Source organism: Opisthorchis viverrini, assembly GCF_000715545.1.
Source record: "Opisthorchis viverrini unplaced genomic scaffold opera_v5_4, whole genome shotgun sequence".
Classification (NCBI taxonomy): Eukaryota; Metazoa; Platyhelminthes; class Trematoda; order Opisthorchiida; family Opisthorchiidae; genus Opisthorchis; species Opisthorchis viverrini.
In genome coordinates, this window is record NW_008751660.1 from 3,573,101 (window position 1) to 3,590,564 (window position 17,464).

General features: G+C 40.9%; 1 protein-coding gene across 1 annotated transcript in view; it reads left to right on the plus strand.

Annotated features, from left to right (window-relative positions):
- Positions 1-1,355: 1,355 nt before the first annotated feature.
- The window catches only part of T265_00460 (hypothetical protein), a gene marked incomplete at both ends in the record, with an annotated part of 31,192 nt that continues 15,083 nt past the window's right edge, over positions 1,356-17,464 (plus strand). The window contains 2 exons of the mRNA XM_009164233.1: positions 1,356-1,458; positions 10,987-11,093. Of these exons, the coding sequence (XP_009162497.1) occupies positions 1,356-1,458; positions 10,987-11,093 (210 nt within the window). The remainder of the gene's footprint in view (positions 1,459-10,986; positions 11,094-17,464) is intronic.

Sequence of the window (17,464 nt, forward strand, 5' to 3'; positions counted from 1 at the left end):
GTATTTTACCAAGCCAACGCATCTAATTCACATGTTTTAACACGCTGTTTTAGGGCCCTTAGAGATAGTTCTTAGTCGTTGCGGCAGCTTACATTTTCTTGCAACAAATAACGCAGAATCCATAGAAGCCGATCCGATTCCGCTGCTGAAAATAACTTCTGTCACTGAGAAGTTAGTTTTCTGGAAAACGAGTGATTGGTGACGATATGTGCAAATTTTGCGATGTGCTTTTTAATGTTTCTCTTATGGCTACGTTCAAGTGGAGAATGCTGAATGGATTACTTTTGTTCCTGGTGTTTTCAGAGTTGGAGTCAGTCAACCTAGCACAAAGGCGCAAAAAATCCAAGTTTCTAGTGGCCCGGTTCAGTAACGCAAGCCATGAAATCTCCTGAGAATAGTCTTTTTCCTATTTAACAACTTCCAAGATGGCTGACACTTATGTGCATTCTCTCATTATCCAGTGCGTCGTGAATGATGCAACTTATCTGCTTTCACCTGACCGATTTCGCAGTATAATGTCTGCTTAGGTCAATCAACTCAGTGTAAATGAAGCAAGACTAATTACGTTACACTTGACAAGCGCTAACAAATTGTTTTACCACATCATTATTTCCGCTGCCAAGGAACTGATGGGGCTACCCTTGGATTGCGGGAAGGTGTTAAGGAAGCCACACCAAACACTCGTAACGGTTTAGCCCCCCTCCACACTTCACTGTGTTTCGATGGGATTGATCGATTCTGCTGAGTAAGAAATTCCAAGCCACAGCTAGTGTTTTCTCATCGCTTTTCCACTGCACTGATTAATGGATTACTGAATGTGAAAGGCAACGGAGGTAGTGGCAGTAACTGTAATGTCTACGAAAGCTGTGTAAGACGAGTTATTATTGATCAAGCGCCTGCTTACAGAAATAGACGTGCTTATGGATTTTGTACTTCTTATTAGACATTCAGCTCCATTAATATTTTTATCGGCTCCACTCTATTACTTACTGCCATCATTCCCTCATAGATCATTGCGGTAAGATCTGTCTCGAGAATTTGCATCCTCGTGTCACTAGTGAATTTGGATTCTTTATGTTTCCTGCCTGTTCCCGTCAGAGTAAAATAATGTTTGTATGAAACCTGAATGAACCCAAACCTGAGGCCTGAATTGGAACTGCAATTAATCAACAGATTCTTTGTGAACAAAAATGTGTGTATATTGCAATCACAGATCGTTGGAACAGCATCATTCCATTCAGAAAAAGGATATTTTTCCGACCACTTCTAAAGAATTTCGTCAAGCACGATTTACACAACCATGCATTCAGTTCTTTCATAGCTCAGTTGCAAACCGGATTACTGTTTAAAGTCAAATGTATTTCCTGCCTAGAATTAGTGGCAATCTTCTTCCAACTGGTCAAGTTGGGCCTTTCGGTAAAATCACGCCTCCTGTTGGAGTTGACGCGCTTCATGCTGGTAATTATCGGTTGCACTTGATGTGTAATTTCAACAAAATATGCAGAACAAGCCGAAACAAAAGTAACGGATTCCCACGAATCTGAAAATGTTTTTCCAAAGCGTCATTTGCAGGGCAGTTTTGTGACCTGGATATCATTCAGAAATCTTTCAGCTGCGATAAGACGTACAATTCAGGCGGCTAAACTTTGGTGTTTGGTTTGGAGTCAAACCACAATTGGATTGTATTTCACCCAGTCGACAGGGGCACATCGTTGATTGGGATACTTTATGTTATTCCATTCACTGGGTGCAGAAAACCCATCCAAGGCGATCATAATAGTTTCGTGATCGCCATTAGCATCCGACTCCCCACTCCCGAACTTTGTGCACAGGAGAGTGTCCTCTAGTCATTCCTTCTTGTTTGCAAGGAGCCCACACCAAACCTGTCAACTTGCTGTTAGATGACCCATGTTCTTACGTAGGAGCAGATTTTCCTATCTCAATAGTTTTCTTACCACGAAAGGTTCATTTCAACTATACATGATCTTATATATCGTCTGTTCAGTCAGTTGACTCATCGTAAACCTGTGTTCGCATAGCTTCGCTTTTCTGGCACCAGTGTGGCAATTTTTCATTATTGAAAAAGTGCCAGTTTGGCTCTGTCGCGTAGTTTTCCAAGATCAAAGTCTTTGTGAAGTTATGCTAGAGGTATCCATGAAGAATTTAAAGTCTCAGCTGAAATTCGACGTGACGATCTGATGACGTTTTCTGCGTCAAAATGTCGTTCTGTGTAGGCTTGGCTGATTTTGTGGTGAACAGTTCTATTAAAGAACCCGAAATTCCTACGGCAGTATTTTTCTAAGGATGTACTGCGTCAGTTTCCCTTGTTGTCATGGTTTTCACTGGGAGACGAGTAAAGTATGGGGAATTAATTCGTTCCTTTGGTTGGATGTCCGCTCATTGGCCGTGGCGGACTGTAGAAACAGCGGAAATGGCCAGTGGTTGTGGCACTTTAATTTTTCAATCAACAAAGATCTATTCGTCTGAGGATAAGCACCAACGTCTCAACGTTGGTGACAGGTAATCCAATGACATGGTCCCGCCAGAGCTGTATTTGCCACTGATGATTTTTCGGAATTTTTTATGGAGAATTTGCAATCATTTCAACTTCCCATGCGTTATATAATGTTGCTGATTTAAAACGCTATTTGTCAGACGGGTGAATTTAGCCACACGAGTGCATTACAAGCCTAAACTTGGAACGCAAAATTCATTAGTCACTTGTCCATCTGTTTGTTATTGGTAATGTGGTCTCGTGGTGGCAGATAGGAAGGTCGCATTCACACCCGGTAGCATTACTGGGATTCATGAGGTTCCTTATACCGCACTCCACACACAAATGGCGCTCTTATACACCGTGGTGACTCACCTACTATTTCATCATTCGTTCATGTATAAAATTGAGAAATTTTGTCGTATTTTTACTGAAGTGGCGGACGCTTTTCAATGACCAGTTAAGATTAAACACACACTTCAGTTAGCGGGAGCTGGTATTTACCAAGTGCCAAGTATGCTAACCTTAAAAGAAGTAGTCTTAATCGTAGAGGCACTACATCGTCACACAGTGTGCTCGTATCAGTCAGCGGTCGCCTTTCAATTCCTTCCTTTTATTAACACCAATGAGATACATTGGTGAACATGCTTTGTAGATTTTCAAAAAGTCAGTTTCACTAATTTTCTGAAACAGGACTTGCAAATCTTCAGTCGAACATCTTTGCTTTGCTGAACAAATGTTTCTACGCATAAAATTGATGGATATGCGGTTAGTAGTTTATGACTAGGGTTTGGTTTGATCCCGTCTTTAGGACCTGATATAAGGGAGATTGCATAATCTCAATAAGTCCAACAGTCAACAATACAATGAATTGTATCAGCTAACCAATTCATTCAATAACAAAAAGTTTCACTCTTGATATCGTAAAAACCCTAGATCTAAATATCAGAGACATTTCTGGTGATGCAATAAAAAACGTATACATAAGTGTTATCAACCATTTTGAGAGGAAAGAACCATCTTGTGTTATGGTGCCGCAAGGTGTTTTCGTATTTCCCATTTTCAAAACAAATTCCTGCTCACATGTTGAGGTACACATTCATCTCGATTCACTCAGTTGACAATATAGTGACGACAAGAGTGAGTCCGTTTAATATCGGAAACGTTCCGAGGCAAAGTCATGCATCCAGCACACCGCAATTCAATTGTAACGTGTGGTTTCCGTCATTTCTGGATACGTTTCAGAAGGTTTACCAGTGTTGGTGGCCCGGCCAGTTTCGTGCAGGCACACATTTTCCTTTTCACCATACTCCACACAATACAATGTAGAGTGCTTCATGTTTTCAGCCACAGAAACAATGAAGTTGAAAGCACAATAGGACAAGCGTAACAATGAATTCCAGACAAGTATTCGTGAAGCAACCTAGGCAATAGTCCCAGATGTATCAAACACAGCTTGTTTTGCTCAGGTCATCTGTATCAGAAGTACAGGTGAGCAGCAGCGGTGAACAAAGCCGTCACACAAAAGCGCATACACTGAATTACTTTTTTGAAATTTCTCGAACACATTCAAACAGTGAAATAAATGGAAAGTATTCAAGAATAAATAACCGCCAGTAAACGGTAGCTAAGGGAAGCAAACCCTCCATGCAGAAGTGCTGAAACCTTCCATATGAGAGGAGAAAATGCCCTAGGATAAGATTAGCATGTTGACTACCATGTATGCGGTGGCTTGAGATAATGTTTGAGGATGCCACCTGCACACACAGACAGACAACTTCCAAAGGTACATAGCTTACTTTGGTTTGAATAGTGATCCTTCATGCTCTTTTAAGGAAACTCTCTGAAAATTCTAGAAGATGGAAAGAATTCGATGTTGTATTGATGAATTCAGTGGTTTTGCGCGTGGTGCTTTAACAAACTTCTGGAGATGCGAATGCCAAAAGTGTTACACGGTCTCCGATGCTGAGGAATTGTCAATTAACTTGGAAGACTGGGGGCTGGCAATGCCGTAGTAATCGAACTCTATTATTACTGAATAAACTGTGATAAACTGATAAACTGAATAATTCAAAAAATGTGTAGAAAATGAAATATATATATGTGGACAAGCGTTTCAAAGATGCGTTCTGGTGGTTAAAATTTGATCACCATGGCTTGTGCGAAGGAAACTTGTTAATCAAATTACGGCTTGTAGACAATTTTTAGTTTTGGAAGTGCCTGGGTGTACTGGCAAACGGTCCAAATTCAGCACCCCTGAACATTTCACTTCTATTTCATACTTGGGTTGGCTTTCCTAAATGCACTAAATGAACAAAAACAGGACCAACAATTATGACACTGAGAACCTTTAGGCTATGTGAGGTCAATTCTACTGCAGCCGCCTATGGGACCATTCGAAAATGATATCATCATACAGTTCCAGACTATAAAGAGTACGCTTTCGAAGGTTTTCGCCCAACAAAATCGGTGTTTACATGTTAGCCCAGTAGCTTTGTAATACCCAGTATGCCGAGCGTGTCTGAATGTTGGTATATGGGTATTGTTTTCGGCTGCTAATCAGTTGTCAGTTCATCTGATCACCAAGATTAGCGTTAGGACTACGAACGTTAGGTCACCATGGTGGGGCACATCGTCAGCGCGTTTTTGAGACGATAAGACCTCCAAATCGACTCGCAGTGATACTGGTCTCCAAACGGTGCAACATGTTGCTAGTTACATCTTTGGAACAAGCAGAACTATGGGAATTACTCATCCAACCACGCACCGAACTTGCTCTCCAGATTGGTGACAAAAAATTAGCAAGACAGTTGTCAAAATCGTCGACAGCGCAGACGCTGCCTGATGTAAGCAGACAACAATCACTGTGTGCAGTTTACTTGATAAAATGAAGCACCTAGTGAGATAAATTTGTCAGATACCATGAAAAAGGGCCCATGGGGACTCATTCTTTGGATCAAGTCGTTATGGTAACTCTCTTCAAAATCGTCTATTAACGGTCGAATCTCGCATACATCTGTAGGGATGAAAATCCGAACGAACCGGGGTTGTCACATGGTCCCTTTAGACACGCATTTTTGCCTATTATGTTGCTCTGTATTATCTACTGAAATTTTGATTTGCGTCAATGCAACTACCATGCGTTTGCATAAAAAATTGCCTACAAGGTAGTTGAAAATTGTTCGACATCTCACTACCGGCGTAACGGTGAGACTACTGACGGGAAAGCACGCGAGTAGTATGTGTTGTTCGTAGAATTTCGCTTTGCGTGTATTGAAAAAGGGAGATGTGTTGAGGAATTCGTGGAGCCGCTTTGTAACATTTGCTTGGATTTGGCCAACGAATGAGTGGAGTCAATGAATCTCCAGGAAAGTTCAAGAGGACTCGTTCGGGAGAAGATCGGTGTCCAGTTTTTGTAACTAAGATGCAGATTAGAGTTTTGCTTCCCTGTTCAATGGTCTGTAACCGGTCAAGTTGGCATTCCGAATAAATAACTCTGCAGTGAAAGCCCTCTTCCTTTCACCGGTTGTACTCCTCTTAGGGCTCATCAGGGGGTCGCAGCCACCGAGTTTGTGTCAACCTTATGTTCCAAGTGAGTCCTTATTGCAGCACACTAATTGGAAGAAGATCATAAACAAAAGACACAATAGATTCCTTCCTGAAGACCCAGCCGAGATCATGCGTTTGCCTTCAATGATTTGATACTTGTAGTGCAGCATACCGACTACTACACTACTACTCATCTCTAGGGAAGTCAGGGCTGGCGTGACTTGGCAGGGGATCTACATTCTTATGTGTCGACATACACCAACGCATGCTTCGCCGAACGCGGACAACGTGGACATTTTAAGTATCCGGTAAATAATGAGTACAGATACTGGAAATTGAAGGCATATTTTAGGCAAAAATAATGCAGCCCTTTTGACGACATTCGCCAGTAAATTGCAATCGCTTGCCCGCATGTGTACAGACAAATTGGTGGAACATTTGTTTATAAGCTCTTTGTACGTTTGTTGTCAATTTTTCCCGTCAATGCATACAGTCATGTCGTTCATTTGACACAATCAGGTCTTACAATCCTTGTTTTGCTAATACTTCAAATAGGTCACAAACTAGTGTTGTCTTCCGTCTCTCTGAACACAGTGTGTCTAGGCATAAGATTTCTGATGAGGCGGATACGTTGATGCTTGGTTGTGTTTTCTTTACAATGTTTATTAATACCCTAGGCTTTTAAAATTTGTTTTGTGGCAATTTGCTATTGGACGTGTAATGCAAGGAGGAACTCCGTTCATATAATATTGCCATGGCTCGGATGTTCGTTGATTGTGTTTGACATTTCCATGTAGTCATATTTGTTATACCATAATCGAATCAACACAACAGAGTTTCACACATCAACACGTTTTCTGGCGAAAAGAACGCTGTTGATTGGTAGATGAGGTTAAATTGTTTTCCGATGGCATGAGCTTGCTTTTCGATGGAAAGCTTACGAGTCAGTTGCTTTTTCTATGCTTTACGGTGTGTTTGTAGTTCCCCCCGTTGTTCCCCGTTGTTTGACTGAGGACTACACACTTCTGAAGAAGTCAAGTAAATCGCCATGAATCTTGTACTTAGAACTTACCAGTATATTGTGTTATGGTGTAGTAAAATATGGCCTAGTATGGTTCAATAGCTTGGCCTGAAATCTGCTCCAATTTTGTTTGTATTCAGGCGACGCAGCTGCAGAAAACTCCTGTCAAATGTTACCGATGAACTATTCATTCAGCTTACGTTTAGGCCACTGACTTATCTGATAACCTATCGTCGTATCTTAACAGGAACTGAAATTGCTGTATTAACTAGCTCTGTTAATTTAAGCATTTCCCAAATGGAAGAAACAGAGTTTGAACTGCTAATTTTTTTATTTTGCGCTTATCGTATGTTTTATTTCGTCGCGATAACATACCGACAAAGTTCAATGCGTAATTCAGAAATCACGAAGTGTGAACCACCATAATCACATGGTGTAATGAAAACAGGAGAGTCTACAGGTTACCTAACATGATTTAAATTTTATTTACTCAATATAGTGAGCAACTGTACGACGGCCGGATGGTTTACCAGTCAACCTGCGGACACTAAAAAGGATAAAACTACAAACGACCGTCCAATTTGTATTTTACGACTGAAAAATGGTTCATGTGCTCAAGAGAACGAGAAGTTTTATGTCCGCTTCCTTGTTTACGAGCCCAAAAACGCTTCTTAAAACCGGCAAAAATAACATTGAATGTGGCAAACTCACAATCATTGCGTGATAATTCAGCTCAGCCAGAGAAACAAACTATACTCACACAAGCTGGGTTTTCTTTTGACGCTAACTTAGTGGCAGATTTCTTTCGACTTCCCAGAGGTGAAGTGGTCTTACCAATTCAAGTGTGTTTAACTAATGAATTTGCATCTCAGGATTGGCATTTCGATCTAAATATGGTAGTGTGCAGTTGTCCTGAAAAGCTGATGACTTTATACGATAAATGAGTAACTCTGAGTTAACTAGGACTCTCTTTACATTCCGGAGTACTACCACGAATATCGTATCGGAATGCATAACAAAAATCGATACTGGTTACAGAGTTACCAGTTAGGGAATAATCTGTCAAAACGTGTAGTTTGTACAAGTATTCTTCTGTTTCATTAGATCAAATACTGAAACATACAAAAATTGCACAAAAATAAGTCACTTCAGAAAACAAACAAAAAATAACCAAGAAGAGGGAGTAAACTGACGAAATTTGTTTCATGAATTTCCAACAATGCATCTGACCCAGCATTTGACTTGATCAGTTGTCAGGTTTCAACGACTATTTCAGGATTCCTACAAATTTTCCAAGCAATCTAATAGAAGCCGTTAACATTATGTTTGTTTCGCGCATATTCTGGTGATATAATTGGATGTGGAAATCCGTCTAATCCAGAACTTTGGCTGTGACAGTTTCACTTGTCTGGGTATAAGGTCCAAACAACAAATCACATGGCTGCGAAAGGGTAAGGAAATGGATTAGGAAAGCTTCCAATTGGAGTCCTTCGTCCAAAACGATTATATCTTTTTGTGTTCTTTGTATGCAACGTTTTTTCCGCTGGACAAAAATGTGTTCATCCCCTATTAATTATTCAAACATACATTCTATCCAAGACTGTCCAAACGTGTTGATAAATACTGGTGCATACAAATGTTGCAGGCAATTGTGCTGAGATTCTGGTGAAAGGAGCAACATGAAGACAGGCAACTCTTTGGCATTCTTGGTTTCCAAGGGACAACGACGTCTTCTTGTTTGCAAATGGTTTCGTATAATTTATCCTCGGTAATGTTGGCTGGGACACCTGCCAATTTACATCATGAGTAAAATTTGGGAATTTTTCCCGAAACCAGGATTGAACCGATTAGACATCACCTGTTTTGCACTAGCTTACAAGAAATAGCTGAAAAGTTATTCTTTCCAGTAAGAATATGTTTATAGATTATCTTGATACACGTCGGTGCTTTGGAAAAAAGCGTCTGCAAATGAATGTAAAATTGTTTCTGAATACTGAAATGAGACATCAACTGACAATCCACAATCTCTGTAATTCAGCATCCTGAGTGGGTTGTTTATTTTGGTGTTCTTATTAAGCCATTCAAAACCCTTACCCCAGTTTTTGACAAGCTCCTACTTTCAGGCGTTTCACCTGATTGTATACAAAGTTCTTTTACTGACTTTTGTGTGGTCTTCAATTCTGGAAGCTAACTGTACATTTTCCAGCGGGTTACTAATTTATCCCGTCATTTTTTGAAACCAGCAACATAATATGCTTTCTTTGAAATGTTACTAGTTGAGCGGCTAATAAAAAAAACTTTGACGGTGAACCGCTATTTCCCCTATAATGGTCTTACCAGATGGCATAATTCGCGGACTGCGTCTCTCATCTGAACACATTCAGTCATGCATCCAACCAAAGAATTTCTCATTGGTACCAGTTAACGAAAACCAAATAAAGAGGCGAAGATCACCGTTAGAATGAAGATCCAAGCCCAAATAAGCTAGGTTCAGCAGAATGAAACGGAGTTCAGATATGCCAGCGAAATACTAACCTGCAATATGTATTCGAATTGCAGTCCACTGATGCGTTTCACATGCTGTATCCTACATTCCTCCACACATAACTCGTGTCCAGAGCCCTTACAAATCATGTGTTAAGCGATCGGTTTGATGTGAGTGGGCCAGCTTTATGCTTCTCTCCATCATGTAATTTAAAAGAACAGTAAACAAACTAACGCAGCCCCCACAGCAATCAACTCAGCTGGTTAACCGCCCAATAAGCACTACCATACTTCCATGGCGACCCAAAAAGCGACACATAGGCCAGTCCAAATTGTTGCCTGGTCGTCTAATCTTTCATGGACACACTTAAAATTCAAGGTTGACCAAACATAGTGAACAATCAAACGGCTCCTGAAGTAATGGGTGGACGTAGCAGAGACAGATGACTGGCAGTGAAACAATGGCTCAAGACAAGGAGTGACTGTTGCATTTGTTAGCTGCATCTTCCTACACAATTGGGCACCCACAGGAAAAAACTTACGCATTCTTATCATTCGGCATGCGCACCGAAAGCCCGAAAAGTGCTCTGACGTCGACACTTAACAAAATTGGGAAAACTGAATAGAAATAGGGTTTGCAGGATGGTTTAAGAATTATGTGGTGCGCTTTGAGTCGGTCACATAGTGCTGTTACAGATTTAGTTTACTAACGATGCAGTGACCATAAAACAGTTGGTTTAAAATACAGAAATCACCCACACTCATATTAAAGAAGGTTTTTGTTTCAATCCTCTCATGTGAAGCACAAAATAATAGGTAAAGTTATAATCAGAAGCCTTAGGGATTAGGTTGATTTCTTATACGACGGGATTCTAAATTGTAAGAGTTTAAATTTCGAGTTGATCAGGCCAAAGAATCCTCTCATAATCAAAATCTATGTCTCAACCCATGTTGAACATGGTATAAATTTTTCAACCATAGTTCGCCCATATTTGGCTGGCATTTCCTTCGACTGCAGGAAAATTAGCCAATCAGCGAAATCATCGAGTGTTTTTGGCCTCACTCAACAGCATGAACACGTTTCAACAAATATATACTGATGAACCATTCGATTGCGGCGCTGATTCTGCTCCCTTATTTCGATCAGATCAGTGATTCCTACAGCAAATAAGTAGGGTACACCTTCTTTATCAGCTTCTGTTGCCTTTAACGGATACATGTGTGATCATGAGACCTTAATTTGAGCAAGTTCAATGGAAATCAATGCGAGCAAAGTAGATAACAGACATTCCGCACTAGATTTTGACTTCCTTTCTTGAGCGAATCTTTACTTGGTTTCAATACTAATGAGCAATCATCCTTATCCCATTTTACACATTAGATCACACTTAGTAAAACTAAATACTAACATCAATATCCTCTCATCATTGTTCTTCAGATAATGTTCTTATCAATGTACAACTGGAGTTACGTGTTCCACTGTTCTTCAGCGCCTGGATAAAGAAAACGTACAACCCCGGTGTACTGGAAACACGGATGCCGTATGTGAGTTATGCACTTTAGACAACTTTCAGTGGAATTGCGCCGCAATGATTTGACATGACTGCTATGGGGTTGGCAATAACAACAATCAACTAACTAATATCACAAACGAGGGATTTACTGGCTAACTTGGTTATCATCAATGTGATTTTCAAATGTCTATATCACGGTACTTGTTACAATTCGCAGACGGCGCCCGCCTGATGTATCCCAAGAACAGGTAGTCTTATGTCAGTGGTTTTGTCGACCTTATTGATGGTATGCCTTGTCAAGCAAGGATGTTTTAATATCTTCAATTTCACGCCAAAATAAGCATGCGGCTGCCCTTGCGCTGCAAATTTATTTGAAGAATATCTTAAAAGATAGACCAATTTTAACTGCCATTTCTAGTCAGTTATCGTGTGGGATGAGACCGGTATAAAACACCAGATTACGTAGCGGGCCCTCCCAAGCCGAAGAGAAACTTGTTTCATGAAGATCCAACGATACGGATGAAATCCCACTTTTTAGTGGCATATGTCAACGGTGCTGGAAAGCCCAATCGATAAATCAGTCTTCTGGGAATTATTTTCTACAAGAACAAGATAAGACGAATGAAAGGTACCTTTCTCACATCCACTAGTCATAGTTATGCATATATATATGTGACTATAAATAGAAATATATTGGGCACTGCTAAATCCCTGAGGTTCAAGAAAAACTCATTCAGAAGGTGCCTGAAAAATAGCACAAGCTCAATGGTGTGTGATCCTGTTGAATTGACTGACCGGCAAAGTGCATGTCGGCATCTTAGTTAAGGTTTCGTTATAATATTCGGGTTGGCGATTCCTTGTAGGATCGTGTTCTGCAGTAATTAGTATCTTCGTAGACTTTGGCAAGTGTCCCGGAGCAAAGTTTTTGCACCCGTTGTTTCGTGTCCAGGAAATGGGCCAAAATGGGACTGTGGATATCACACCGGTGTTCGTTCTGGGAGCTAGTTCGGAGACTTTCGGATATTTGGTTGGACAGTTACTTCGTTCAACCAATATATGTGACACCAAATAGGCAACCAAACTGATACGCACACACCAATACGGCTGAACGAAGTAACATATTCTTCACTATTTCTGTGGCTACTGTGTCTTGTAAAAGACACGTCTGATGAAGCTAAGAGGTGTGGTCTTAAAAAGGCTTTTTAAAATTTCAACGGATACTTTGTTGGTCAAGTCGCATTTGAGAGACAGGCGTAAGTGAAAAATTTGCAGCTTTGAAGGCTTGAAGGCCACCCACACTTTGACAAATTGATCTAAACATGCGTTATCCAGGAAACACGTTTATTAGAAATCTTGGCACCTCTTTGAGTGCCTCGAGAGAAAATATTTCTACATCCGTCGAATGAACATCTCACCATGTTACCTTTATTGTATAGTGGCAGAAGGGTACAAGCTGTGTTTAGAGGGAAAGTGACGGCCTTGTTGACCGCCAACTCGGGCTCACTTGCGATCCAAATAGGACGCTATCTCAGCGAAATATACCCGTTTGCAAACAAACTTCGTAGGATGTTATGAAATGTAGGTAGCTTGGGTGCGATGCTAGGATGTTGGTCTGTTCGCCGAGCTCGGCAGTTGGACTGCAAACGTTTCATCACCAATCAGGGGGACATCGTCAGGGTGACAACAACCAAACCAATTTGATTTTGCGAGAGACTCAAGTGAAACCAGTTTAATCTCTTCTTTATGATGTCGAAGCATATTCAGCAACCCTATTACTGGTGAGAACGCTATCTCCAATTTCGTTCAAACCCATTTTCGAAATATTCCATCAAAAACCTTGCTTTACAGCCCATTTCACATCCCAAAAAACGATGCAACCCACCCATGAAAAATAATCAAAAAGAAGGGCATTAATCTTAGGTGGAAATGCAGCAAATTTGCTCATGCGAAAATTCACGGGCTGCAGGTGTTTCGCGAACGGGCAATTCTCATGAATCTGATCATTACATTCATCATTCACACAACTTTCGACAACAGACAACCGTTTTAGCGGCGTAGCATGCGTGAGTTGGAGCTCGCAATCTGGCCTTAGTTGTGGTTCCACTTGTCATCTCCGTCAGTATTGTAACATCTTGTTCACAGAGACAAACGCAATGATACTAATTCCCTTCGGTTTTACACTGTTTTCCAAACGATTTTTACCAATTCCTTATGACCTCGATTACATCTCTCAAACTACACATGACCATATTGGTTTAAATTTAGTCTGGAACTCTGGTAGTGAAAACATGTTTATTCATCCCAGGATGTGGATAAATTCCCGTTTACTACCTGGTTTTATCGCCTATCCGTGGTGGGGCATCCGACCGTGAGCTTTACATATAAGATGCATTAGATGTTTAACAACATTTGTGAAATCTCGCGATCCGATCTGCCACCGGACAGGGGTACACTGTTCAGCCACATGTATGAGTCTACCGCCGAAGTGGATGTCTAGAAACCTCCACTCCACAGGTTGCAGTTGTTCGCGGACTGACAATTTTCATGAATCTGGTCATTACATTCCTTATTTACACAACTTTCGAAAACAGACAAACTTTAGACCAACCATTTTAGCAGCGTAGCATGAGTAAGTTGGAGCTCGCAATCTGGCCTTAGTTGTGGTTCCACTCCATCAATATTATCACATCTTGTTCACAGAACCAAACGTAACGATACCAATTCCCTTCGGTTTTACTCAGATTAGCCCGTATGGTCAGTCGAAATACACCGTTTTCCAGATGATCGCTACCAAATCCTCGAATGCATCTGTCGGAATACTCACGACATATTGATTTAAATTTAATCAAGAACTCTGGTAGAGAAAACATGTTTATTCTTCCCGGAATGCCAGGCCTTTTTTATGTGTAGTCGTCTGTTTTCAGGGTGACTGTGTTCAGTGTCGTAGAGTCATGTTAATTTTCGGCCACGATATTTACTGCGGAAATGGACGCAACTGTGACTGCAACCTCGTTAGGAGCTTAGTACATTTATTAAACGTCATGCTAATAAAAGTGAACATTTTCTGTAATTACTTCTTAAATTTTCAGGCGAATATCTCACTCAGAAAGATGAGACAACGAATCAATGTTCAAAAAATTATTCGGACACTCAAATGCACGGAAGGCTGGTTGGGCTGAGTATCCTAGAGAACCTCGATTGTTGATTCAAGTAATTTCATGGAAACTGCCATGAAAATAGAATAAAATGGAATCTTGCACCGATCGTGGTTCTCCTACATACCACAGACTTATTCCTACTGTAAATTTTGGCAAGGTGCTGGCAACAGTTGAGCGAAGCATTGTACTTGAAATTATTCCACAGGTTTCCTGGAAATCCGAATTTACGTTGGACTCAAAAAAACAGTGAGGCATGAGATTCACTGGTGAGGATATATTGAATCAGCTCTCTTCAAAAAACATTACAAGTAAATTGTGCACTCTTATCGTAACCGCAAACGTAGGTTAATTTTAGTTCTGAAAATAATGTTGGAAGATTCACTTGACTGTCACAGTGGAGGTTTTTAGACATCCACTTCGGCGGTAGACTCATACATGTGGCTGAACAGTGTACCCCTGTCCGGTGGCAGATCGGATCGCGAGATTTCACAAATGTTGTTAAACATCTAATGCATCTTATATGTAAAGCTCACGGTCGGATGCCCCACCACGGATAGGCGATAAAACCAGGTAGTAAACGGGAATTTATCCACATCCTGGGATGAATAAACATGTTCTCACTACCAGAGTTCCAGACTAAATTTAAACCAATATGGTCATGTGTAGTTTGAGAGATGTAATCGAGGTCATAAGGAATTGGTAAAAATCGTTTGGAAAACAGTATAAAACCGAAGGGAATTAGTATCATTGCGTTTGTCTCTGTGAACAAGATGTTACAATACTGACGGAGATGACAAGTGGAACCACAACTAAGGCCAGATTGCGAGCTCCAACTCACGCATGCTACGCCGCTAAAACGGTTGTCTGTTGTCGAAAGTTGTGTGAATGATGAATGTAATGATCAGATTCATGAGAATTGCCCGTTCGCGAAACACCTGCAGCCCGTGAATTTTCGCATGAGCAAATTTGCTGCATTTCCACCTAAGATTAATGCCCTTCTTTTTGATTATTTTTCATGGGTGGGTTGCATCGTCTTTTAGGGGTGTGAAACGGACATGTACATCGTGATGTTAGGGAATCTCAACCTTTTGATTTTTAACTTTTATGGTCATCTGCATGTCATAAAACCAGCGTGCCTTCGGATGGCCGAGTTCAGGCTTCGCGCAATTGTTCTGAGTCGCTTTCATTTCCCGCATAATCACTAAACTGAAAATCAGTTCTTTGCTTCTGTTTCGAGTGTATGGGCTACACTATAGTTGGGATTACGTCCGATCCTGACCAGAATTCAGAAGGAAGCTTTTTGTAACTGATGCCAAACAGTAATGTCGATGTCGGTATTGAAAGCCTCATGTGAACCCGTGTGCACTGCAGTTTCTTCAGTCAAACGCTTCTCACCTGTCTAGGACGTTAGGCTTTTTTCTCATCGGATGTACCTTGTTGAACATGATGATGATAGGAGATGATTTTACTTTCTCGGCTGTTGTCATGTATTTGAGCTATCATTCGGCTTTTGCCAGCATTTCTTCTTGGTTGAATAAATCGTACACCAGCAGAATAAGTGTCACTAGAATCAGCCTACAAAGTAATTGCGTTTTGATTAAATAAATTTAAAATCTTTGTAACTTTGAAGTAATTGAATTCAACTGATCGAGTGCAGCGATATCCCCTTTGATACTGTTCGCCGGTCAGTTATTTTTTTAATTTTCGAAGTTATTGATCTCGGGTGATGTCTAAGGCACCTCGGGTATGCTTAAACTCTATTTTTACCAAAAAAAGTAATCATGGAGGCACAAAATTGAGTGCTCGGTGATGTGACCACAGTCTTACTGCTCTACTGGCGCCTTCTTGTAATTGATCGCAAGCGTTTTTGTGCTTCGTTCTTTGTCTATGTCAAACACGAGAATTTGAGAGTTTGAATAAATAAAGCCTTGCTAATTTTCAGTAGTGATTACACCAGGGAGGACCCAGCTGTGCAGGTCATCTTAGCATACGGCAGAAGTAATAAAAAAACAATGATAAATCGTTCAGCTGTGGCACCCTTTTGGTGTCCTAGCTGCCATGCCACCCGAAGGAAGCACAAGGGCTGCAAACCTGCAAGTTGCCCAAACCTAGACAGGGGAAGTTGAAACGTACAGGTCGGGTTCGAACCCTCAACTTTTCGGACATTAAGTTCGCGTTATAACAACTGAGCCATCTTCAAGCATTAGAAATAAGGTTCACTAGCAAGAAAGACTAATGTTTTATGGATAAAACAGACCCAGTGCATAACCAATCTATTTTCCAACTGATATTTAAAGTAAGATAAGGAATCCCCCCCCCCAAATGTTTCACCGAGGCAAAAAATGAGGAAGCCGAGTAAGATAAGAATCCCCCCCCCCAGATGTTTCACCGAGGCAATAAATGAGGAAGCCGCAAACATTTCTAGCAAGTGGGGAACTTCCTCACCGTAACGAGCGCCGTGTGGATATAACTGTTCACATCAGAGCATAGTATGCATACGTACAATTACTGTACCACATAGAAAGTTGCCGGAGGGCAATACTAGGGAGATTTTCGGTAAAACAGATCCAGCCATTTTCAAACAGCTTTGGTTATAACGCCGAAGTTAGTTGATGCATTCTATTGTCTGTTAGGGACCGGTTGATAAAACGGACAGGTCGATCGTAGAACATTTGGATAACGGCAGGCAAATTGAGTAAACTGCAATCGACAAACGCTTTGTATTGAACATTATGTTTTTGTTACACAGACGTCGGCGCGGAAACGACAATTGGATGTATCAGACATGTCCATTTAGGGCGTGTTACAACAAGAACAGCGGCAGTGAATTTCCATGCGACATAAATTGGAAAACAAGCAATAGACGTATGTGTTTAATCAACTTTTCAAATAAAGCTCTCACCGCAATATTGATATAAAATTCTGCATGAATTGCAAGTTCAGGGCAGTAAAAATTATGCGTTGGAATAGATTAACATTAGTGACCAGCGTAAATTCTGGGTCGCAAATTGAGTTGTCACTACCCGTGCTACAAATACACTGCGGGGTTTGGAACCTGAGTAGTGGATAGAAAGTTCTCTGACATTAGTAAAAAGCCTAAATAGGGGAAGTGGCCACAAACCGCATTTATGGGCTGCCCATGCACCTGTCTTCAGATATATACTCGCTAAATTGCTATAGCCGTTCGCAGCCGGCGGAAATTTCTTCATATCAAGGGTTAATATAAAATAGAGGGACAACAGCA